A 26,906-nucleotide genomic window follows, 5' to 3' on the forward strand; every position below is an offset into this window, starting at 1 on the left:
TTTTCTTTTTGTTTTGTTTTGAATCAGGCATAAGTTTCTCATGAGACTATTTACTGAGATATATTGATTTTTAAAGATGTTTTCCTCAGCATGTCTTATATTTTATATGAAAGACTAGCTGTGTGCCAGGCATATTGCCTCATTTAATCCTCACAAAAACTCTGAGTTCTCATCTTAGCTCCATTTTACAGATAAGGAAACTGGAGCCCACAGTGATTAATTAATCTGCTCATGGTTGCAGAGCTGGGGTTTGAACTGTTATTTTGGAATGAGAGTTTAAAAATCCTTATTTATTACACTATATTGCCTTTTAATAACTTATTTTTCCAGTTTTATTGAAGTATGATTGACAAAAATTATATATATTTAAGATGTAACAACTTGATACTTTGCTATAACTTAATTCTTAACTGTTGTAATGAAGCAATGAATATTTTTGTAGCTTTTGTAATTGGAATTTGAAATATACCTTTAAAAGTACACATTGCCATTCTATTTGGCAGTATATAAGCTTAGGATGGACTATGACCTTCCTCGGTGATTTCAGCAGGTTAAAGAATATTCTGTTATTTATTTTTTAAAATCTTTGTTGTTTAAAGTATTACATATGTCCCCCTTTTGTTCCCCATTGACCCCTTCTAGCCTGTCCCTGCCCCAGGCCTTCACCACCTTGTTGTCCATGTCCATGGGTTATGCTTATATGCATACACGTTCTTGGATTGATGAGTATTCTGTTTTTTAAAGTCAGAGCTGTCCCTGTGGTATTTGGGATTTATTCACATAATGAATGAATCTTCCTAAAATCTGATTTACATGTAATCATGAGGTACTTGTTCTGGTACCAGATTGTCTTCTTAGTGTCTAAAGCACAAAGAGTTGGCTATTGAAAGTGAAGTGGTGCTAGCAGTTTGCAGAGCTGTGGTTCTAACTGACAGGCTGGCCTCCGGAAGAAATCTCAAGCCACTCTCTTTGAAATTTGCCTTTTCCTAAACCTGAATTTTTAGCTCACATATGTCTTTCCCAAGGTGAGGATTATCTGCCATCCTAGATGTAGATGAAGCAGCCTTGACAGGGACAGAGCAGCACCCCACCCCTTTCCTTGCTCCTCTCTAGTTGGGCCTGTACAGAGACAGTGCATTCTGATGGGCTCACAGATGCAAGATCCCTGCTGTTCTCTGACATATGCTCCCACTCAGTCAGTCCTATTGGGTTGTTGGGAAAGTGAGAAGATTATTACAATGTACATTTTCCTCTCTTTTATTTCACAGGGTGAGTGGGCCTCCAACACACCTTGTTTATTTATGTTTACTTAAGTACCTAAGGTATTTCTGCACTCCAGGATTCCTCTGATAATCTTCAGTCTGCAAGCTTCCCCTCCAGACTGTGAGAGTACCTCATTTTGTGTGTCCCCAACACCTAGCCAAGTGCATGTCTCAGCCTGTCAGTTCCTTTCCCTGCGTCCCACCATTTGGCTCATTGAATCATTTTTATTAACAGGTACTATGTAGAGAACAGAAATGTCACACTGGGAGAGTATAAGTTTGGACCACTTTTCATGAGGTTGTGCTACGAGTTGGATCTTGAGGAGTCTGCAGTGGAGCTCATCAAAGACCAGGTTATTGTCTTCTGATTGCCTTCCCTGCCAAAGTGATTTCCGTGTGCTGAGGATAAGGTGTTTTTCATGTTAGGAAAGGCATCTATCTCCCATATACACATTTTTATTAGAAAAAGGCTGCTGGGCTGAATGAATGAGCTCTTCCCCGCATTTTTAAGGTTTCTTTGGAGCCAGTTCCTATGAAGAGGTAAAGGTCTCTTTATACAGATGTGGAAGAGGTGTAAGTACAGATTGCAAGGTATCTACCTACCTTGGATGTGTGTCTACCTGGGACTGACATCCTCCTTTTGAGGAGCTTTTGCTGGGGACATTTTAAGACAGGTTGCCGTTTAAAGCTTGCCTTTCCTGTCCTTCACCTGTGCTTCTCTCCTCTTCTTGTACTTTACTTCTGGTTGAAAGCCACGTTGTAAAGGGCTTTTCCATTTTTAAAATGCTTTCACATATTCCAATTTTCTTTTCCTAAAAACAGTAATAGCAATAATTATTTTTAAATTATTTATTGAATATTTACTATGTCCTCGGCTTAAGCACTTTATATGTTTCATCTGTTTCCCACAATAGCCCTGGTGAGCGAGATACTATTATTATTTATATTTTACAGATGAAGAAACTGGGACTCTTGAGACAGTATAAACTTATCTATTGTCAGAAGCATTGGTTAAATTTGGGGGCTGGGGCTGGCCACCTGGGACATGTTAGTATTTTTAGGGACCGCCATAACTAAGTTGTCCTTGTGCCTCTTACTGTTTTTCCTATAAAGGGTTCTGTTCGTGGTGGAGCTATTAACTCTCGGCTTGCCCCTCCTTTAAGAATACCCATGCATTAGAAAGATGACCATAGTATATTAGTAAGCAGAGAAAAGGTGGTTTCAGAACAGTATGGAGTAGTTTGAGCCCATTTTTTTCTAAAAGAAGAAATATTTATACATATTTACATTTCAGTGTATATGTATTAAAATATGGAAGGATAGACACTGAGCTGCTGCTTATCTTTAGGGGATAAAAGTGTAGGAAATTCTCATTTTTTACTTTAAACAGTTCTGTATTGTTTGACTATTTTACAATAAGCAGGTCTTAATGTTATAATTTAAAGAAAACAAAAGTTTTACTATAATAAATCATAGCCATGCGTATAGTGATAAAAACAAATAGAAAGTGAATGTAAAGTTTTGTTACTGTTTTGTGAAACATTCATGAATGGGTGAGTTTTCTGGAGTGGGATAAACTGGATTCCAGTCAAATGATATAAAACCTAATCCTGCTTTCTCCTAACTTGTTATGTCCCCTCCCAGAACCCTGTGGTGTGGCCAGTGCGGTAGCCACTAGCCACATGTATCTCTGGAGCCCTTGGACTGTGGCTATATGTGTAAAAGTAGGTTTACAGTTGTTCATTTGGAAAATAATAATAAATAATGATCCAGGAATAAACTGTTTTGCGTATTTACAACTGTAAACCTACTTTTGCCCCATCCTGTACATGATGTATTTCAGATATTTGATATAAAAAAGAGAATGTAAAGTACTTTTTAATGATTTTTTTAATATTGAGTACATGTTGAAATTATATTTTGGACTTAGTGCATTAAGTAACATTAAAACTGATTTTATGTATATTTTACTTTTTTAAATGAGGCTACTTGAAAATTTAGAATAACATACATAGCTTGCCCTTGTGGCTTGCAGTATTTTTCTATGGACAGGGGTGCTCTGATGGCTTCCCATCCCATGTGGCTATATGTGTAAAAGTAGGTTTACAGTTGTTCATTTGGAAAATAATAATAAATAATGATACAGGAATAAACTGTGTTTTGCATATTTACAACTGTAAACCTACTTTTGCCTTGCCCTGTACATGATGTATTTCAGATATTTGATATAAAAAGGAGAATGTAAAGTACTTTTTAATGATTTTTTTTTAGTATTGAGTACATGTTGAAATTATATTTTTGATTTAGTGCATTAAGTAACATTAAAACTGATTTTATGTATATTTTACTTTTTTAAATGAGGCTACTTGAAAATTTAGAATAACATACATAGCTTGCCCTTGTGGCTTGCAGTATTTTTCTATGGACAGGGGTGCTCTGATGGCTTCCCATCCCACTTAGAATAGAACTCAGACCCCTCATCATTATCTAGTAGGCCCTTTATGGTATGTCATCTCCTGCCACCCCCCCTGGCTCACTTCATTCTGGACCTTGTTCTTTCTCAGACATGCCAAGCTCTTGACCTGAGAGTGGAATGCTCTACACCTGCATCACTGAGCCTTTCTCCTTTATTGCATGAAGGTCTCTTCTCAGAGAGCCTTCCCTGATCCCCTCCCATCACCTTCTTCACCCCTCTGTCCTGTTCCATTCTTCTTCATGGCTCTTATTGAGACTTTAAGTTAAGCTCCACAGGTGATAAGCCCACTGGTGTTCAGGGCAGGCTCTGTGTCTTGTGTGTCACTTTTTGCTCTCAGCACCTAGACAGGAGCCGCGTAGTGGGCTCTCAGAAAGGACAAACGGGAGCAAGGCATCCAGCGGCACATTTGAATAGCATGGCATTCAAGGTGCTGAGGAAAAAATGTTGAGAACATTTAAAAATGTTCTAGTGAATTATTCACTAAATAAGAATTATGATGACTAAAGTGAATTATTTCAAAAAGTGAACAGTCAGCTCTGTTTTATTTGTTTGCCAAAAGAAGTTACTGTAGATGTTCCTGCCTTAGTCCTCAACCATACTTCTAGCTGCCATTTCATGTTATTATGCTGCCACCCAGGTCCCAGGACCACCCCACCAGGGTTGATTGGCTTGTTTCTTTTCTCCTAAACATGGCAGAACCACCGTTTATGAATATGTTTTTCACCGTATTTCTGAAGAGCTCTCTTACCAGACCTCTTGCCTCTTGTTAAGTATACCCATTGCCAAAGGCATGGCACCCAATAGAGTGGGCAGCATTTAAATTTTTTTGTAAAAGAAATTCTTGGTGTATCAGAAACTTATTAGAGAATTCAGGAGGCCCAGTGAATAAGGTGTGCACAAAAATAAGTCCTGGACAGTAAGGTGCAGTATAAGGATAATAATTCCTTAATAGTTTTAACTTTTAAACTGTATTGTTTTTCTTCATTAGCAATTACGAGGTTTCTTCTCAGACTCTACATCATTCAATATTTTGATGGACATGTTATTTATCAAAGGAAAATATAAAAGTAAGTATTGTAATTTATATTTGCTGAAAAATTCTGCTCTCTTTGCCTGTATACCTGTTAGAAAAAGCAATGGGCCATACAAACGTGACCTTACCATTCCTGAAGAGCACCTGAATCAGGGAGACCTCATTCTTTATGTGTGAAAACATTGTTGCATCTTATGTCATGCCTTAAACTAAACACCCCAGATTTTACTTATGCTGACATTATAATAGGTTTTTAAATATTAGTTCTTCCTGTGTCATTAATTTTGAAATGTAGTTCACTGCTAAATGACTTTGATAAATAGCTTTTATTGTGCTAAATACACCTTTTAGTAGATGGTGCTGATTAGAACTCTTCGGATCAGCAGTAGAGGACTCTGAATTCACTTGACTGTATTTAAGAGCCGGCCCTCTCCTGACTTTCGGCAGGTGCTTTGGAAGTATTGATCGAAATGAAAAACCAAGATGTGAAGTTCAGCAAAGATACCTATGTCCTTGCTTTTGCGATTTGCTACAAACTGGTAAGACTATCTCCTGTTAACCTTTAGAACATTGTGGATAGTGTTTGAAAAAGGATTTGGTTTTTTTTTCTCTGCAGTAAAATTCAGTTCCTCGGAAATCAGTTTTCCATCTGGTGCAGATATTTCCATTTTAAATGTGTTCATTTTTAGAAAACTTAAGTTAGCCATGTCAGACAGTTTTATTATGGGAAAAGCAATTTCATTACTGTCACCGTTCCCTGGCAGTTGTATAGATAGTGAAACAAGAAACAGTATGCTGGGCTCAAGCTCTGCTTTCGAGTGGTCTTGCTACAAGGCTCTTGCTGGACTTGGCTAGGCCAGTCTTCTCTGTGGCCCTCTTCATGGAAACCTTACATCCTTCATTGGCGAACTCAAGGGCTGCTTGGTCCTCATCTGTGAATTTATCTGTAATCACCTAAGTTGGAATCTCCTCCAACATCCCTAATGCTACGCTATTTGTCATGTATGTGACACTTGTAACACTGCCCACTGGTTTTTTTTTTTGTTTTTTTTTTAAATATATACTTTATTGATTTTTACAGAGAAGAAGGGAGAGGGATAGAGAATTGGGCTCAAGCTCTGCTTTCGAGTGGTCTTGCTACAAGGCTCTTGCTGGACTTGGCTAGGCCAGTCTTCTCTGTGGCCCTCTTCATGGAAACCTTACATCCTTCATTGGCGAACTCAAGGGCTGCTTGGTCCTCATCTGTGAATTTATCTGTAATCACCTAAGTTGGAATCTCCTCCAACATCCCTAATGCTACGCTATTTGTCGTGTATGTGACACTTGTAACACTGCCCACTGTTACACCACTAGAGTGTAAGCTCCTTGAGGCCTCTTGGTATGCCAGCCCCCAACACCGTGCTTGATACACAACCAGTCTTTAATAAATGTATGTGACATTAAAATGAACTCTTTGAGGAAAGCATGACTTATAAGTCCAATGTCATTACTGTATCAGGATTGTTTCTTACACAGAGAAACTCTCTTCATTATTTAATGAATGAATGAATGATAACTGAAATGGTACATTGACTAAGATTCCATGCTTAACTATAGTCATTCATGCCACTTAAACTCTGGAAACTTAGCAAAACCTTCTTATGTGAAAACAAAGGAACACCAGGCAAGGTAGAAGAGCATGGGCCATTGGACTTCCCTGAAAGGTGAAGCAGTATCAGTTTTCCCAAACAAGAGAGGTAGTTGGGTTGCAGTGGAAAGAAAACTAACGTGGAAATTGAGAAACTTGGAGTCTAGTCTCAATTTTAGCATTAACTGGCTTTAGCCTGGTCACTTTCCTCATTTGTGAAATGAGGGGCTTGGATTCAGGGGTCAGCCAACTTACTCTGCGAAAGGCCAGATAATAAATATTTTAGGCCACATGCAGTCTCTGTCGCATATTTTTTGTGTTTTTATAAACTTAAAAGGGTAAAAAACATGTTAGCCATAGGCTGGATTTGGCCTGAGGGTCATAGTTTGCTGGCCCCTGGGTTTTTAGATGCTCCTTTCCAAGCACACCTTTCTGCGATCCTGTGAAACAGAAGCCAGCAGAACTCACAGCACTTGAGCGTCAGCTATTCAGCACGGTGACACCCAGTTTTCTGACCTACTTAGAGAGGCCTCCCTGAGTGTATACTGAAGTGGGGAGAATTTACTTCTACCACTGACGGAGGGCCAGAGGACTTTTCTCCCCTGTTCTGTGCCCAGGAATAACTTGTTTCACTCAGAGGAATCTGGAGGTGAAAATCGAACTGCTCAGCCATTCCAAGTTCCAATCCAGTTCTGGGAACTGTCCTCTCTCGTCAAGTTCAGGATTTACTGTAGGATTTGAGTTGTGAGTTATGTCATGTCAGTTGTACATAGATGCAAAGCTGATGCCGCTCTCATAGCCTACCTATAGCATGAACCAAGGAGAGGATTCAGCTTTCCCATTGCTGTCTGCGGGCTTGTGCTTCAGTCACATTCTTGGAGGGGTTTTTGTTTGTTTGTTTTTAAGTTTTCTGATTGTCTGGGATTCTTTCATGATTAATGTTCAAATTGGTGTTCATGTTTTCGGATATTTGACTTATGTGGATATTTTCAGGTTGGAAATCCCCTCAGGAAAAGTTGTCCTGTGTTGCTGAGCTTTCCTCTATTATGTGATACGGTAGCAGGCCAAATCTTTATACTTTTATGTTATGGGACTGATGTCTAAAAACCCATCCATCCAGATACAAAGAGACCTGTATGTTTGCTGGTGAAACTGCCCCAAGTCAGAAAATTGACAAAGAGCTTTAAAAATAAAGTTAGTTTAGACTTGAGCTACTAACATATAGATAACCTGGTCTATTTGCAAATAGTCTTTATATGGATCTTAATCATTTAATAGGCTTGAGATAGGCTCTGGGATATTCTTGCAAAAGGAAATCTGAAATACTGAGCACACTGTTAATCATTTTATTCAACTTAAAACTTCATGGCATTTATTGATTGAGCAATCCCATCTCCTTCTAGAATAGCCCTGAGTCTTTTAAAGTCTGTACCACATTAAGGGAAGAAGCCCTAATCAAAGGAGAAGTCCTTGCCAAGAGAGCATGCTATTTTGCTGTGGCACTAGCTCTGAATCAGGTAAGGCTACGGGGTGCCCATACCTGAATTGGGAATGGGAAGAATGTTACCACTTTCATTTCTTTTATTTATTTTTCCCTTCTGGCCGTATCAAAGAAAATAAAGAGACCAATGCCTTTGGTGCCATGGCAACCTGCATCTATACCTATGCCTCCGAAGAGTGTTTCCATTCATAGTTAAGGGCATGACATGCATTGCTATTTTGAAGGGACTGGCTAAGATCTTGTGGAGAATCAATGGGGGAAGCTGGCCTCTGAGAGAAATTTCTCAAGTAATGAAAATGAAAATTTTAAGTAATCTATTTACTATATGATGTTCTTAGAGAAAGTGTAATTTAATGTTCTCCAAAGCTGAAACACCTCAGATGACTGAGGACTCCCACAATGAGCCCATTGTAGAATTGGGGTCCATCATAAACTAGTAGTTCATAGTTAGACCCAAATACTCTTATTTGGAAGAGACTTCAGCGATCTTTTAGCCTCCCCCTCTCACCGGACAAATGGAAACAGCTGAGGCCCAGAGAGAAGATAGGACCTCCCTATCTTCACACCTCAGTGAAGGACAGTTAAAGCTGGAACCCTGGAACACCTCCCTTGAAGAGCCCCTCCCAAGATGTCCTACTCCAAAGCCTAAGAAAATGTGAACTACTTTACGCTACAAATATGCACAGGCTTTATTCCCCCTGGCCATTGGGAATGGGCATGGAATTGGTTTTCAATGAAAAGTCTCTTTGCTGCTGCCATAGTGACTGCTTCCTGCAAATATGGCTTATCTACGTAAGTCCTTGATTAGCTTCATCTTTGCCACCAAAAGGATGCAGAGAACTTGTCATTACTAGTCCTAAACTCTGTTACATCATTGTAAATGGGAATTTAGGTTTTGTACTTCAGGTTGTGCCCCTCACCTCTGAGAATTACTCTCTGGGCTCTTTCTGAGAAAGGCAGCAGTGGTCTCCTCTCACTTCTTTAGACAACCTGTGCTCCATCTCCAGGATTCCCACCTCTTCTGTGGTCTGAGGTTTCTGCTATGTTCTAATTATGTCAGAGATTGTCAAAGATGGGTGTGTTGTTGTTTTTAAAGCTCATTCCAGTGGGAGAAGGGGAAATGTAAATTTTATGCCTCCCTCTTAAAAATTGGAACTTTGGTAGGGTGTTAAAACATTTAGTAACATGACACTGTTGGACACATTTTATAGAATGTGCATTCTTGATTACCAAAAATCTCTTTTTCTTTGTGGATCTCAAAACCCTGGTGCACCACGAATAGGAATATCCCGACGTCTTTAAATGATCTTTATGATAGCACGGTAACGTTCATGTGACTTGGGGTATGATTTGTTTTCCTTCTTTCTAGAACCAAGTGGAAAAAGCTACATGCATTTTTTCTCAAATCATGAAGCCAGAAAGCATAATCTGCGCTAATTTAAATGTAAGTGACTTCTTTATGGTTTAAAGAAAGGCTAGAAATGTACTAAAATGATGTTTAGAGTTTTTCTCTGTGTATGATGACTTGATCTCCCAAGGGCTTCATTCAATTTATTCATTTATTGAGCTCTGTGAAAGTTACAGTATGGCCCCTGTGAGAGGAGTCAACACAGCCTTTGCTTCCGGGAGTTTGTTAATAGGTGGAAAATGTAGATATGCTTAGATACTAGACATGGCTAAATGCTACAGATATTAACACATGACTACAGAAAGTGGTAGATGTAGAGAGAAGGGAAATAGACCCTCCGGTCTCTTTACTAAGACTTGAGAGAAACCTGTGTGCAAATTGTATCCTATCCATGTACGTAACTCATGGAGTATATCTGTACTGCATAAAATAGTGCTCACTCAATAAAGGTTGTCTGTGTTCATTCTCATGCTGCTAGCTAGCCATGGCCCATCTGCCCTGGTGAATAGAGTCACCTATCCCTTCCTTTCCCAGGACTGGGTACCTAAGCAGAAAGTGCAGGTCAGAGTGGGTGGGTAAGCCTGAAAAGCTCATAGGCTCAAGCAGGTCTGGGAGGCCAAGGTGGCAAAGGTCCCGAGTCCAGAAGTCAGGCTATTTGAGCAGCCAGTAAGCCAAACAGACTTGGGAGCCTCCTCTTCCAGCAGGTGCCATATGTATTTTACCTTCTCTGCTTACTACTGGATATGGACAGCTCTGGGGATCCCAAGTATGTAACTGCTTCTGAGAGAGGGAGTGGCCTGCAGATACCCTCATTTCATGATTGGACAGGAGTAGAATTGCTAGGATTCCAAGTGGTTCATAGCATCATAGGAAGGAAATACAGGCGAGTGTGGTGAGTGGAGTTTTATGTGGACTATTAGAGTTGATGTGAGTTTGTGGGGATCAATGATTGGTGGTGAGACGTTGAAGGGAGTGAGATTGGCAGGATTTTAATATATTTTAGCTAAGATACCATCCTATATACTTTATATTTGTTGGTTCACTTTATACAACATTGTCAGGACAATATGTATCCATATTATACATGTGAAAACGACGATTCAAAGGGTAAGTAAATTACCCAAGTTCTCAAAGTTAATTACATAGCAGAGTCAGAGTTTTAACACCAAGAAATCTGTTTGACTGCAAATCCCAGGGTCCCCCCGATCCAGACCTGCAGGGATAAGGGCCGTGTCTCTTCTCCAGGACTGCTCTCTCAGCTCCTCCTGAATAATGAAAAGAACATAGGACTGGAAGTCAAAACTGGAATCTGCTTTCGTGCACATATTCCATGCCCATGCCTTTAGAGTCCTCGTTTAGTTCAGTCCTTGACTATCTCTCTCAGTTGTTATGAAAATGTAGTAATTTTTTTTTTCCAAATGAGAAAGTGCTTTGGTGGAAGTAAAACATGAGCCTGTTGAGAGTGAAGCTGTCCACTCACAACAGGAGGAGAAATCTGAGTGAGGTGGGAAGTGCACTCAAGAGCCAGGCGCTGGACCAGCCCCTTTTCTCTGAGAGCTGGAAGGAAAGGCAGCTGGTAAATGTGGTGGAATGGGCATGATTCAGGCAAGGACGATATGAGGAACCTTGAGCCGATCTTGACTATGAATCATCTTCTCCATGGATTGGGTCACAGAATTATCTGATGTCAGGAAATTTAAAAATAGTTTTATTGTTTAAAAATTTTCACTTGGGAAATTTTTCCAAATGTCCAATCTAAATTTCTCATATTTCAATATAAGCCTATTTCATCTTCCTCAGGACTGATGAAAAAAGAGATGGTTGACATTCTCAGATTTAATAATCTTTCAGATTCTGGGTATCTGTTATTAGAACAGGTTTTTTGAAAAAATGATTTAATGGGCCTAGCTTCTCCAAGACTGAGTCATCTACTTGGAATCCTTAAGGGAAATTTGTTAATTTTTAAGAAATGGAAACCTGACAAGTTGGCTGAGTAGAGAGTCTGTTCAATCAGTAATAGCAGGAATAAATGAAGTTTTTTCCTGATCTACTTTAAAAATTATGCTTTATACTAAAATCTTTCTCTGCTGCCAATTGGAATTTGCGTTTACCCAATTATTCCCCCTCAATTTCTTTTTATTGAAATTGCTCCTGCTGCCAATATGACCCAGAGGATCTAGTTTCCCATTTTCCCAGCTATATGTGTTATATATGGAACTAATTTAGCAGATAAAATCAAAGCACGTCTATGTTGACTGCCCTTTTAGTCTAAATTTAAACCCATGCATCTCAAAAGAACTATGGCCCCCTCTTTAGCAACACTGTTCAGTATCAAAGGATTAATTTATACTTTCAAATATGTCTGAAAGTATCAGATACCAACACAGGGTAACTTTCCACTGATTCTATTTTATTTCTGATCATTTCTCTAGAAATGTAGTAGTCTCCAGATGGAGACTAATTTTGGAATTGAATTACCTTGCAAGGGAATTGACAAGTGGTTAGTTTTGCTGCTTTTATAATTTATTTATTGACACAGGTGAATGCTTTAATGCCCTTTTCTACTACTTACCAAGGTCACCCTAAAGTTCTGGCTCATGCTGGGAAGTCCTTTAGGCTGCACAGATAGGAAAGGAGACAGGACTCACTGCTCATAAATCCTGTTGTGGCAGCACCTCACCTGTATGCATAAAGAATTGCTTTTGGATGGGAGCAATGTAGACTCTAAAAACACAAGAGTCTGTACAAATTAGAGGTTTTCTCTTTCTGTCAGGTAGAAAGTCAGAGGTTGTCAGTCTAGGTCTGGTATGACATTCCATGATATCCTCAGGGACCCAGCCTCTTTCTGTATTTCCACACCACCATCCTAAGCACGGAACTTCCATCCATTGTCTTGCTATTCCAGCAAGAAGTAGGAAGACTGGAGAGGACAAAGAAGTTACTACCTTTGAAGAGTGCTTTCCTAGTTGTCTCAACCAAAAATTGGTATTTATAAGTTATTGTTCAGAACTTCATTCCATGACCTCACCTAGTTGCAAAAAAACCTGAGAAGTAGAGCCTTTGAGTTCCATACGTCATAGCATCAGTTAAAATTAGGGGGTTCTGTCATCAAAAAAAGAAGGGCGAATAGATATTGTTTATAGCAGTCTCTACCATGCTATGATATTCTACTTCAAATATAGCAAACTTTAAAAAAAAAGAGAGAATAAAGAAAAGCAAATTTCTGGCATGTTTGGGGCTTCTTTTTGGTCAAAGGTATCTGATGATTTGTCAGCATTTCCCAAAGCCTCAGAAAATCAGAAGTATGTGTTCTTTTAATAGTTTTTCTTACCCAAGTTTCCCTTACTCCTTGCTAATTCAATTTTCCTAGCCTTTTGTTTGACATCTGTAAGATTAAAGCAATGTGCTGTGCCCTGCTTTAGCTTTTCTTAATTGCACCCTGAGACCTCAGTTTGAGACAAGCTCCTAGTTTAAATTTTCTCTTTGTCTTTCATCAGTAACTGCCTCATTCATATTGCCCTTCATCAGTATATTCATAAGGTATTGAACCTTACTCTTGAAATCCCTACTGAATCAGAGATAGTTGTTGGAGGCAAGGAGAGAAATTAGGAAAAAAGAGGAAGAAAAGTTGAAATCTTAAAGGAGCACATTATTAAAAGTTTGTAGTATGGAGCTCCAGGAGGTTTATCATTGAAAATTGCTGTGCTCCCCTTCTCCTTCATTAGTTTGAGGGTCTACCAGGTGCCAGGCACTGGATATGTTGCATTTAATAAAAGTAGATTTGTCTTGGATTTCAATAGAACAGTCCACTGCCAACCAAATTCAGTTTTTAATAACAAGGGTGTTAAGAACTATTAAGAGTGGCAATTTTACCCTCCTTCCAAATTATGAGTTATCTTGCTACAGTTTTGGGTGCTGGTAGAGTATATAAGACGTCAGGCAGTGAAGGATGTTTACGCACAGCAACAGGAGTAGCAAGAATATTAACATTTTTGCATCAGTTCCCTGAGCCTCAGTTACATGGGGTGATGTGAAGAGGTCTACAGTATATGCCTCTCGTACACACTGGGTCTTACATTTTAAGAGAGGAACCCTGAATTTGGGGAACCCAAATCTGTTATAATGGGCAGTAAGCATCCCTGCCCTTTCCTCTGGGTGAGACACTGTGTCTGTCTTCCCAGACTGTTGGTTATGCAAACATTCTTGAGAAGATAGTTTGGAAAAAAGGCTATCAGTGCTTCTGCTCAAATGTGAGAGACCCTGGAGGGTTGTCTCCCAACAGAGGGTATGCTCATGATTTTGCCTATGCTTTGGGACACTGAACTTAGATCAAGGCCTTGGGATTTAGTCTACTTAGGATCATTCCATGCTGTTCTGCAGGACCAAAGGTAACCCCTTATCCTATTCAGTTGCTCAACAAACATAAAATGTTAGAAATGAACTATTGAGAGAACTTAGCTGGTTTGGTATATAAAAGGAATATCTCTTCCAAAAAAATTACCTTTCCTAAGGATCAAGAGCCTTAAAAATGTTTATAGCTTTTGACTTTGTAATTTCACTTCTGAGAATTAAGTCTGAGAAATTAAGTTTATTTTTTTAAAATGCATGCACATTTATCAATATGATAAAGCATGGTGTTAATTTATTTGATGCATTATTTTATTTATATGATGAATTGCTATACATGCACATTCATCATTATAAAAGAGGTGTTCTTTTGTTCTAAAATGTCTTTTTAATGTTGTAAGATAATGTTCTTTGTGTGATAATTGATAAAAAGAAGAATCAAAATTTGGGGAAAATTAATATATTTGGAAGACAATGCATGAAATTACAAACAATGGTTAATATTAGTTGATAAGTTCTGAGTTATTCAAACTTTTCTATATTTTTCCAATTGTTCTAATAAATATTGGTGATAAGGGGGGGAAACGTGTTGCTTTTTTCTTATGATATTTCTGTCTGATGGAAGACAGTAATATCATTTTGAAGCCAGGTGCAGTACCCAGTTTTGAAAGTTCCTAAATAGAGGTGCCTTACTAGGATTTTAACCAGCTCCCACTGTTACCTGCAACAGCCTATTCTCCTCGAATTTCTCAACCAAAAATTAATAACTGAAAAAAGGTAAAGGTATCATTTACCCGAGAGCCGAGATTGTCTGATTGTCAGAGCCTCTGAATCTAGAGGCTATAGGAAGAAAGTGATAGTAATGTCACTTGAGTAAACCTTCTGTGTGCTAGCATTTTATTTAATGTTCACAATAACTAAAAATGTGAGATGTAAAGTTTCCCCCCCTCATTTTACAAATAAAGAAATTGAAAGAGAGATTACACAGCTAATAATTGCCAGTGCTGGGAATCCAGCCCCAAATCTATGTTCTCTCCATTTCTATCCTTAGGCAAGTGTTGCATTTGTGGTATTTTGATTTGTCACTGGAAAACAAGTTTTGGCTGGTGGACATGCATTTGAAGGATTTTTTTGAACTTATGCAAGCAAATGGTTAGGAAATAGCATGAAAACGGGGTAGATACCTATAAATATAGGCTTCTGTAACTGGCTCAGTTTTGTTTTACTTGTCTTCTTTTTATGCAGCTTATGATCCATATTCAGTCAAATATGTTGAAAACCCTGATAGAGATACTAAAGGATGCCACAGAGGAGAATGTATCACAATTTGTGAAAAAACTTAAGTTCTCAGAAGAAGTGGTGAGTATGTGGTTGCTGCAGGTGAAGGGCACACTTTAAAAAGGCCCCCTCCTTGCCCTGGCTGGTGTGGCTCAGTTGGTTGGGTGTTGTCCTGTGCACTGAAGGGTTGCCAGTTGGATTCCCAGTCAGGGCATATACTTGGGTTGCAGGCTTGACCCCCAGTAGGGGGTGTGCAAAAGGCAGCCAATCCATGTTTTGATCTCACATCAATGATTCTCTCTCTCTCTCTCTCTCTCTGTCTCTCTCTCTCTCCTTCTCCCTTCCTCTCTCTCTAGAAAAATCAATTAAAAAATCTTTAAAAAACAAAACCCAGAGAAGGCCACCTCCTTAGAGAGATGGTCACATAGGGCAACCTCTCTGTTGTTCCTATTGTCAGGCTTCTCTCTGTGGGTACAAAGATTTTTTCCTTTAAGCATAATATATCCTCAAAAATGCTAGGAAAACTTTTTCCCTTTACATTATTCTTCCCCCACACTGTTTTCATGGGTCCCAGCCCTCTTATTCCTCTCTCCTCAAGCCTCCAATACCTTCTCCCCACTCTTCACTCTCAGTTGATGAGCTTGCTTCCTGCCTCATGGAGGAAACAGGAGCAATCAGAGAAGTGCTGCCCATCGACAGCCTTCTTGTGCTCTCCCTGTCTGCTCAGCCTTCCCTCCCGAAGCCGTAGCGGCTCCCAGTTGTGTCCTGGAGCTCATCCCCTCTGACCCACTCCAGGGCACCAGTCCAGAAGTTGGGCATCATTAATATCCCTTTTTCTGTGGACCATTCCCATTAGTAAACTATGGGCTATAGTATCTCTCATCTTAAAAAAAATACTCCTCTATTTAAACAAATGAAACATACCATGTGGTTAGATAGGAATACTTAACCTCCAGATATTAAACCATAATAAAGTTTCTATCATTAGAATTGTTGTTTTAACTCCTGAATAAATAAACTAATGGAACGAATAAATGCCTTATAAATTTCTAAAACACAAATAAAAATGAGGAGAAAGAAGCAATTTCTAAAAATTGAAAACAAAATGAAACAAATGAACCCATGTGCACATTGATGGCTTAGGCACACAAAGAGGAATTATTGTAAGTCATTTGAAATTTAATAATTTGTATATTGCTTGGAGTATAGAGCCTACGGGAAAAAAAGAACTGTAAAGAAAGTGTAAATTGTTGGCAATGATCATATTGTTAGTGATGATACTGGTACACGAAGAGGCCTACAGTTGGTCCTCCCTCCCTTTTCTCACTTCTTCCCTTGCCTTTTATAGAGCTCGTCCAGGCTGGTGTCTGAGATGGTGGGACTGGCAATAGAGGGCAGGTGGCTGCTTTCCCCTCTGCCACACCGCTGCCTCTCAGTCCTGTCCCATCTCCTCACTTCCACCCAAAGGATATGATTAAATTTAAAGCTTCTTTCTGTTTGAGGTCTTAGCTCTGTGTGGGTAGTGACCCACCTAGATCCTTTTGGAATATGTTAGAAAAGTAGGGGCGCTGGTTTTCCAGTACACAATCGTGTGCATGTGTGTGCAGTCCTGACACATGTTAACTAGTCTTACCTTAGATCTGGCCCATCAACATTGTTCAATCATATGACTGAAGCATTCAAACAAAACTCCACATTGAAAGATACTGATTGTTTTTATCTGAAAAATTTTCCTCCAAAGCCTATAAGACTGACTGACTTAGAAAGCTTGCCCTTTAGTTCAATGCATTCCCTGGTTGTTGGGAGACACTCAGGGAACTGCTTGTTGTGAAATGAATTGATCCATATAATCCAGGTGGCTTTTGAGCTAGATCAGCGGTTCTCAACCTGTGGGTCGAGACCCCTTTGGGGGTTGAACAACCCTTTCACAGAGGTCGCCTAAGACCATCGGAAAACACATATATAATTACATATTGGTTTTGTGATTATTTTGTTATGCTTTAATTATGTTTAATTTGTAACAATGAAATTGGGGATCACCACAACATGAGGAACTGTATTAAAGGGTCGCGGCATTAGGAAGGTTGAGAACCACTGAGCTAGATGTAAATATGTTTGTGAGGTTGCATGTGGAGTCTCCTATTGTAGAACTCTGCATTTTACAAATGCTCTTTTTAGTGTTTATACTAACAGTTATTAACAACTAGAGGCCTAGTGCACGATATTCATGCACTCGGGGAGGAGGGTGTCCCTCAGCTTGAAGTCCAGGACCCCTCAGGGGGTGTCCCACTGACAGCTTAGGCTCGCTCCCTGCAGGGAATCGGACATCCTTAGCCTTGCTGCGGAGGCAGCAGAGGCTCCCGCCACCACCACCGCTGCGCTCGCCAGCCTTCAGCCCAGCTCTGGCTGAGCAGCGCTCCCCCTGTGGGAGTGCACTGACCACCAGGGGACAGCTCCTGTGTTGAGCATCTGCCCCCTGGTGGTCAAGTGCACATTATAGCAACCAGTCGTTCCACTATTTGGTCAATTTGCATATCACCCTTTTATTATATAGGATATCTTATGTGTGGAGATAGGTGGTGTTATGCCAGTGGAGGAATGTTGAAGAGAATTGTTGATTTTTTTTCCAATACTAGGACTGAAACCACTCAATTCATTGATTTCTTTTTTAAAACTAAATTAACAAACAATATAGTATAATGTCTTTTCTGCTTAAATTGTAGAATGATCCTAATGACACCATTTAATACTTTTGTAGTGATGTAAGGGAACTGATGTTGTGTAAGCAATCAGAGCAAAGTTACCTCCTGCTTGGCACATTTGCTTTGCTTCCTTTGGAAGCCATGTGATGCACATTAAGTCACTTCACCCTAAACACGAGGACTGAACAAACTATTCTTTTTAAGAACATTAAGAAGTGCTTAAACTTCTTATCTGACAGTTCAGTGGGGAGACCTTGTTGAAAGGAAGGTGTGCAGGGTTATGATATATTTAGAAGATGACCAAAGGATACTGGTATGTTAGGGACCTTGATTACAATTAAATTTCATCAAGAAATGTTGTTAGGTTATATTGTTAATAAGTATTGAACTAAGCAAAATGTTAATTTGTTCAGAAAGTAGCTTCACATTCTAATTTAGAGCTCACCCATTTTTTGTAGAATTAAATATTGTTCATATACTTATGACTCTTAATATTTATACCTCTGGTCTAGACCTATCTTCCATGCTTCATTCTTACATATCCAACAGCCTCTTGACATTTCCACCTACATGTTTCGAGGCATCTCAGTCATGCCCGAAACAGGACTCTTGATTTTCCCTCTGCAGATCTGTCCTCCCATCTTCCCATCTCAGCTAATGACATCACCCATCACCAAGTTATAGAGCCCAAGTTGGGAAGATGTCTTTGATTCCTCCCTTTCCTCCACCCCCTCAACAATAAATCCTTAAAAGTTTAAATCTAAAATGTATCTCACATACATCTACTCCATCTCTGCTATAAATTTCCCAGTACATCATCCTCTCATCTGGGCTAATGTGGGGGCCTCCACATCAGTCTCCACATTCTCCTACCCGCCAGTTCTCCACACAGCTTTATTATAAACCGAAATCAGATCATGTCCCAGTTTGGACCCTCTGATGGCTTTTAGAATAAATTCCAAAGAACTTACCATGGGCAACACCAAAGCCAACATTCAAGTGATGATTGCAGGAAGTGGGAGGAGGAAAACCAGGCCAGAGGGAAGAGGGTGCAAAGGAAAAGCAAGCGGCCGGTAGCCGGTAGAACTGCATATACTCTGGGGTACAGAAGTCCCTCATACTTGTTTTCTGCCATTACCAAACGTTAACCTTGGCCAGCAGGACACTGAGTAACAGGGACATGGCCTCACCTCTTCTTGTGAGAATCTGCACATTCAGTCTGTCTCCCAAGACTGAAGGTGTCTTCATTCTCACCTCAAACACACTCTGAAAAATGCCAGAATGGAAAGTGTTCCTAACCTAACACAAAACGTGTTTTTAAAAAAAAGATTTTCAATCTCTGAAAAAACGCACACACAAAAAACAAACTTACCATGCACTTTAAAGCCCTATGTAATTTGGCCCTGCTTCCTGTTCTGGTCATTAAATTGGATAAATTTGTTCCATTTGTGCCATTTAACCCTCTACCCCCACTTTTAAAAGACATTGGGCATGATTTTCAAGCACCGATTCTGAATTTAGTGTGTAGCTTGTGGAGTCCCTGAAGCTAGTCATACCTCTGTGTGTCCCAGTACCCTGGTACCTCTTTAGGTACACGCTTACATTTCTGTCTCTGCTTCTTGGAGGATAGAAAGAACAAGGGAAGAATCTTACGTAGATGTAATGATTTGCTTTTTTGTGTTTTTCCAGCTGGCTAAAGTGAGGAGAAAAGTGAGGGATGTGCCTGCCCTTCTGGCCACCTTTGACGAGCTCTATGGGAAACTGCACATAAATGGCCAGGTCACCACTCACAGTTTGGATGCTCTGCTCTGCCACACCCCCAAACAACTGAAGTCCCACATGGTACTCATAAACAAGAGGACAGTTAATCGCCGGACCTTCCAGCCACTCAGCCAGTCCTTGTGGGCTGAGTAACCTTTAGTCCAACCCCCCGTGGGGTGGGTCTGAGGTGGAGGGGACTTGCTTGTAGTGAGTTATTGGCATCCTAAGAAATCAGGCACCGAACTCCAGTGGACTCTGTACTAGCATCTGGTCTCCTTAATGTCCGGGTTCATTGAGTGCTGGCTTGCTGACCTGGGAGGTTAATCCATTTGAGGTCTAGATACAAGGGTCAGAAAGCTGAGCTCCCTCAGAAAGAGGCTTGTTCTGGTCAACTGCTGAGGATCCTTGAAGGAATATGGTCAGAGTCTCCAGTCCAGCTTCCAGCACCCATACACCTGATAAGCAAAAGTGGAGGGAATTTCACTGTACATGGTCAGTTCTGACTAACTGAGGAGATGGTTACTTGCTGAATTCAGACGTTCTGAACTCCAAGGCCACCATGCTGGGAAGTAGCTCAGGATTTTCTCACTGCTTCTGTCATCATTTACCTGTGACCCCAAACAAGGTACGTGGGCCCTCATTTGCCATCTGTAAAATAAGAGTGCCTGTAGGAATCGTGTATTGATTTGAATTTTATTTTTCATTCAAGTTTCAGTAGGGTCAAATTTTCTCAAAAATTAAGAAAAATAAAAACGGTTCCAAAAACTTCTTAGGATTATGTTTTGTTTTCTCAGCAGTACAAACAAAGCCAGAATTTAGCTCTCGGAACTAGTCAGTGAGCCAAAATTCAAATGATTACTGCTTTGGTCATGGGCAAGCCATGTGCTTTTCAAAATAAGTACCAGTGAAAACCACATAATGCTCTCTGGATTGCTTAGTTTTCTATGTGGGTCATAAATACTGTATTTGTTTCTATAGTTCATCTAGTTTGTTAATGGGTTTCTCTTTTCTCTTTATGGATTTTTATTTTTGGTAAAAAATAAATGCATCACAACAGCAGGTCAGCACTTCCTCACACTGACCCGTTACTTACTGTCTGAAATGCAGCACCTGGTGGGTTGGGCCTGGTGTTCCAAAGGCCCAGGTGATGTTCAAGCCTCAGCCGCCTTCCTCGAGGGCTGCAGACTCTTCGGTGCTGACCAGAACTTTATCAATATTCTGAGGTGAGAATTGTTCACAGAATCAGACATTTTAGAGAAGGAGGAATCTTCTGAGTCTCCTAATTTAATCCCCTCATCTTTCAGGTTGAGGAAATGACTTGCCAAATTGGGATAGTTAGTTTGCGTTGGAGCTGAAGTTCAAATCCAGATTCCTAGTCTCGTACCCTCCCCCTTGTACCACATTATGTCTCTTCAGAGAAAAAAGGGAGAACCTCTTCAGAGACAGAATATTAAGGGCTCCACAGCTCACTGTGTGGCATGGGCTCACCTCAGCTTCCTTACTTGTTAGACCAGAGATAACATAGTGCCCACCTCCCAGGCTTGCTGTGAAGATGGAATGGGATAGATAACGTTGCAGGACAAAGTAAATGCTATGTGAACAGTAACTATGTTACTGTCGGTAGCATTGCCAATATTTGCACGTAGTTGAAGAATTATATAAACAAATTAATTCTTCCTCCTGCTCAGAAATACCAAAAGAATTTCTTTGCTTATGCTCTGTGAAACATTGGCAGCCCCCTTTAAAGAAAATTCTCTGCCTTCACAGAATCGTTTTTTTAAAATCCTCACCTGAGGATATTTTTTCATAAATTTTTAGAGACAGTGGAAGAGACAGGGAAAGGGAGAAATATCAATGTGAGAGAAACACATTGATTGATTGCCTACTGCAGGGGCCTTGGCAGGGAGGAGTCTGCAACTGAGGTATGTGCCCTTGACCAGAATCAAACCCAGGACCCTTCGATCCACGAGCCAGTGTTCTATTCACTGAGCCAAACCATCCAGGGCGTTGACAAACTCTTAATTGCATCTTATGTGTTTGTGTTTGGCAAACACACACACACACACACACACACACACACACACACACACACACACATTTGGATTTCTCTACCTTCAAAGTCCTAGGGAATAACAGGGTATGCTTCCTGTCCCCCAACTTATCATTTACCTTCTCCAGCATGCACAAAGAGCATTCAAATGGCCCTGGGTGGTGTGGCCCTGGTTGTTAGAGTTGACAACCATTCGTTAGCAAAATACAACAAAAAAGAATTTTGTGAGTGATGAATAGCAGCAGTGACCTGCCCAGCCCGGCTGCTCTGCGCAGCGGGCAGCTAGTGCTCTGCCCACTGTGAGAACTGGGCTATGTGACCTGTCACCAGAAGCCTTACTGAGGGGGCAGCTTAGCACAGAGGTAACCAATATGCATAACATTCACCCCAAAATAATAGATGATTCTGAAGGCTAAAAAAAGTCAAAGAAAAAGCATGTTCAGTTTATAGTGAGAATTTTATTCTTTGATTTCTTTGTAAAGTGGTGTTTCTTTGCATTCAATAACTTGCCTAAAGCACCTACTTACTCTTCAGCAATTTGCCTGAAGCATGTTCTTATTCTGTAAATGAGACTATTTCACTGGACAGGACATCTTATTCCCTAATTCTGTATGTGCCGCTGTAGATTGTTTTTACTTATTGTAAATGTCTATTGCTCCTGAATCCAAAACTCATCCTGGTGAGTACACACAGTATGAGAAAGAGACGAAAGGATATCTCTTTAATTAGGTCATGTCAGGACAGTGTTGGTTATCTGCTGCTGTGTCAAAAACACTCCAGAATTTAGTGGCTTAAAACAACACCAGTCATTTTATCATTTCTCATTCTCCTTGAAATTGGCTGGGCTCCACCAGGCAGTCCTTACAAAGGATCTCGTGGTTGTAGTCAGATGAGGGCTGGAACTGTAGACTTCCTCACTTAATATTTCTGGCCATTGATGGTAGGACCTCAGCCAAGGCCCCATCATCTAACACACACACACACACACACACACACACACACACACACACGTAAACAAAGGCAAACTGCACAGGGCTTGAAAAATAACCCAAGATTCAAATTTATAGCATTTCAAAATCTACAGATTTGAGAAAATTAAACTCAATACATAAAAATATCAATTTAAAAATCACAATGGCAGAAGCTGTGATCAGTCACATTTGATATGCATTATGCATACAAAAAATACGTGGTGAACCAAATCATTGTGAATTGATTTCAATGGAAATATATCAGAAAAATGAAACAAAAAAATTTTAAGGAAATGGCTTGAATATATTGCATTGAAAATGGATCAAGGAATTAAGTTGGCTTTAATGGCATTACTTTAAAAATATAAATGAACAAAAATTGATATTGTAATTCTGATTGAAATATTTTTTATTTGCTAACATGGAATCAAAACAACAGGATTAAAAAAATGCTCTGTTCTTATGGAGCTTGCATTCTGCAAGAGGAGCAGAGATTAAACAGATAAGTGGGCCAATGACCACATGATCACAATTGGGATAAATAATAAGTCCCGGGCAATACTCATGTCACCTTGTGGCAAAGATAGCGGAGGACCTTTCCTCGCCTTTCACAGCACCAATTGTGTATGTCACTGATTTTGACACATAAAGTCCACTGCCTGGTGTTGTCACAGAAGTTTTCTCTCTAAGTATCTATAGTGTCTCCTGAAGGCCACAGTAGTCTACATTTGTTTTAAATGATCCCGAAGTGCCTATGTAGCATATTATACATATCATGGGGCCTTAGTATTTGTTGTAAGAGTGAATGAATTAACGGCACACTTTAGTTAAAAGGTATAGTCTGCCATGATATGCTTTTAAGTACTTCACACGTTTTTCATAAACTGGTCATTCTTTTTTTATCTTAGTCTTACATACGACAGAGTCAAGTCCAGAGAAATGGAATGCCTGAGAAGGGGGCGTGGGCCACTAGTGCATTAACATACCGGCCCCACTCCCTCTCTTCCAGGTCTGACTCTGGCATTGACCCCATACATACACACTATTTCCAAGCACTCAGTTAATCTGAGTCGGAAGTGACTGGGGGAGGAAGCAGTGTAGGGGCAGAGCACAAGGGATCCAGGTGAAATGTCCACGCTGTTCATGAAAGATGAAAATGGTGCTGCAGTGCGCACCCCGCCTACTTGCCAGCTTTGCTCGGAGACCCTTCTTCTGAGAGCTCTGACCTCCAAGGGCCTCAGAGGTAGCATTGCCACAGGGATTAAAGGTGGGGTTGGGGAAGGGAGGCCCAGAGGGAAATAAAGAACCCCGAGCTTGGCTGCTAATCACGGTGGTGCAGCTGGAACACTGCCAGGCTGGCTGGTCCGGGAGAGGAGGCCCCATTTAATCAGGCTCCAGAGGAACATGCCCGGGAGTCCCTGAGTCGGCCAGAGGGCTGCAGGGCAGCTTGGTGTCTCATCTGTAGGCTGCCTGGGAAATGCATTGCAGGATCAGTGATGCTTACCTTCCTCATCTTCCCCGATTCCTTTCCTCAAAGGGACCTCTGAGCAAAAAAGGTTAAAATATACATGTACACATATACATACATATATATAAATGCATAAATGTGTGTATATGTTTGTTTGTTTGTTTGTTTGTTTTCAATAATTCTTGGCCGGCTTCCTGCTTTGCTGTCACGAGTATACAGCTGAAGAACTTAGAGTACCCAGCAGAGGGCACCCAGAGTCACTATTTTGAAAAGGTGCAAGTTTTCAAAAGCATCTTCCATTTCTGGATTTCAGAGAGAACAGAGGTCCACGGGAAAGGCAGCTGTAGATGGACGTTAGGGAAGATATAGAATATTTCCTTCATTCGGATGAAGGATTATCCAGTTTCGAAAGGATGTTTCTGGAAGAGAGAAAGCGGTGAGGATGGTCCTCTGCAGACAGTATACCAGGGTGAGTGTATGTGTGCAGCTACCTGTTTCACGAGAAAACATCCAGTGCAGGTCCTTATGGAAGGAAAAGGAGGTCCCTGCTCTCACCTGAGGAAGTTTCCTTCTAAAGTAAGAAGAAATCCCACAATGAACGGTTTGTCTTTATTTTCTAAAATCACATTGGCATGTGGGAAGTGAAAAGGAACTGGGCTTCTCATTATTTCTGTTGTTTTTCCATCCTACTCAAATCCATCAAATGACCGCAGCCTGACCGGTCCTGCCATCATCAGGAAGGTCCTCAGTTTTGGAACTTTCTCCACTTAAGCGAGGGAGTCCAGTATCCTGGTGTGTATCGCGGCCCATTTCTAGGAATAGGTCAACGGTCACGTTCCCATGATCACAAATGTTTAATGTCCTTTGATGCTTCACAAGCTACTAATTATTGTAAAGGGTTTGGGTTGGGATTCTGGTGAAAGACATCTCTGATGAGACCCAAGCCCTGGAGGAGGACGATGGCAGATGCCCTTGTCCAAGGCAACTTGCTCACAGAATTCAAGAGATACCTCTTCACAATCACCACAAATGCCTGCAGGAGATTCTGTGTGACTGGACATCCTACAACGAATGAGGGTAAAGGAAACAGACTGTTAATTACTCTAAAAGTGGCCCAGTGAGTTGGTATGTCTTGGGCACAGCAGCTCAGAGATAAAGCTACTAAAAAGAAAAAAAAAAGATCTGGGGGAAAATCCTATAGTAGATGCTATTCCCTTAAAATTTTCTTTGATTTATTTCACTTAAATGAAAAAAATAAATGACAAAAAAACATGGACTTCCCCAAATACCTGGCTGGTGGCCATATGGTCAAATTCTTCTAGGAGTCTGGAGTTGAGTGGCCAGAACTAAGTCAGTCTGTTTCCCCAACAGGTTAGCAGGCTTTCATCCCATTAAGCTGTTAAGAGGTGGAGGGGGTCATATGAAGGTCATGTTCTACTACACTGCATGGAGGAGATGATGTCACTATAACATGATGCCTACATTGCAAGTAAGAGTCAGTAGCAGGTAGCTCCCTCACACCGGATCTGTCTTGATGAAGTAGGGAAATGAGCAGTTCACCAAGGCACCAGTTGGACTGAATGGTGGCTCTGGATTCCTACACCCCTGGCCTTCCACACCCTTTGTTACGCCCCTAGAGTCAGAGTAGGGAGCTCAGTGGACCATGGGTCTGGCCCAAAAGTGTAATCTTTTTATTCATGTGGACTATTTGGGTCTTTTTTTTTTTAAATCTCTTTTTCTCCTGGCAATTTCACTTTGCCAGTGTAGACATGGCATAAATTATTATTATTTTATTACTGATTTCAGAGAGGAAGGGAGAGGGAGAGATAGAAACATCAATGATGAGAGAGAATCATTGATCAGCTGCCTCCTGCATGCCCCCATGGGGATCGAGCCCACAACCCGGGCATGTGCCCTGACCGGGAATCGAACCGTGACTCCTGGTTCATAGGTTGACGCTCAACCACTGAGCCACGCCAGCCAGGCTGACATAAATTACTGATTATTTCACTCTGTTAAATCCTTTTATGTGCAAGACACCTGGATAGATACAGAGGAGGAAACAGATAACCAGCACACCATTGCTGCTGCTAACCAGCAAACCTCCTGCCTTTGTTTTGAAAATTCTGAGACAGATAGGTGATATGAGTCCCATGTCTGAGTTATAATTTTGGCAAGTATGATGGACTAGAGTAGGTTGGGTGTAATTGCCTTCTGTTTACATTTCAATAAATTAATGTCTTATTTTTATTTCCCTCGGTGAATTCTACTTCCTCTTTCTTCTTTCTCTGTTCTTCTATTTTGTGTCTTCCCTATCATTTTGTTAATGCTTCTCCCTTGAAAAAAAAATCTTTTAGGTCCCCTTTTTGGGCTCTTTGGTGACGGAGTTTGGCTTCCTGTGTTCTCACTCTCTCACTCACTGAGTAAGAGTGGAGGCTGCTTTACTGGAACTTGGGAGAATCGAGGTTTGCTTTCAGTCCTGTTTCCCCTAGCACAGTGGTTGCGAGCCACATGCGGCTCTTTGGCCCCCTTGAGTGTGGCCACGAAGTTTCAATCGCACTGTACGTGCGCGCCCGCACGTGGTATTTTGTGGAAGAGCCACACTCAAGTGGCCGCAGTTTGCCAACCACTGCCCTAGCATAACATCTTATTTCCAAGGAGGAGGTCTGAATAAGCCAACTGGAGAAAAGCAAGCAACAAGCCTAAAAGCCCGGTTTCTTCACCACCTGCCCTGGGGCTATATTCTGTAGCCTATGAGAAAGCAGCTTGGAGCTGCCCATTTACTCCCCAAATAGATCTTCAGGCCCAGCATCAGGACATGAGTTAAGTCTCTCCGAGTACGGCATGGCGAGATTAACCATCAAAAACTCTCTTGTACTGCAACCCAAGCTATATTTCTACGTTCCCTGTTTGTTCAACAGAGAATATTTAGCAAGTACCCATTTTGCCTAGAAAACAGAGAGGAGGACAGATGAAAAATAACGTGTGTTTGGCAGTTCGATATTTTCAGACCTGATATTCA

General features: G+C 40.7%; 1 protein-coding gene across 1 annotated transcript; it reads left to right on the plus strand.

Moving 5' to 3' along the window:
* The first annotated feature begins 1,382 nt into the window (after positions 1 to 1,382).
* Positions 1,383 to 20,134, plus strand: PTCD2 (pentatricopeptide repeat domain 2). The gene is made up of 8 exons (XM_014549544.1): positions 1,383 to 1,403; positions 1,498 to 1,615; positions 4,727 to 4,805; positions 5,219 to 5,310; positions 7,802 to 7,915; positions 9,269 to 9,343; positions 14,900 to 15,013; positions 19,324 to 20,134. The coding sequence occupies exons 2-8, from the start codon at positions 1,556 to 1,558 to the stop codon at positions 19,546 to 19,548; spliced, it is 759 nt and encodes a 252-aa protein (XP_014405030.1). The 5' UTR covers positions 1,383 to 1,403; positions 1,498 to 1,555; the 3' UTR covers positions 19,549 to 20,134.
* The last annotated feature ends 6,772 nt before the right edge of the window (positions 20,135 to 26,906 follow it).

This window comes from Myotis brandtii, unplaced genomic scaffold, assembly GCF_000412655.1.
Source record: "Myotis brandtii unplaced genomic scaffold, ASM41265v1 scaffold115, whole genome shotgun sequence".
Classification (NCBI taxonomy): Eukaryota; Metazoa; Chordata; class Mammalia; order Chiroptera; family Vespertilionidae; genus Myotis; species Myotis brandtii.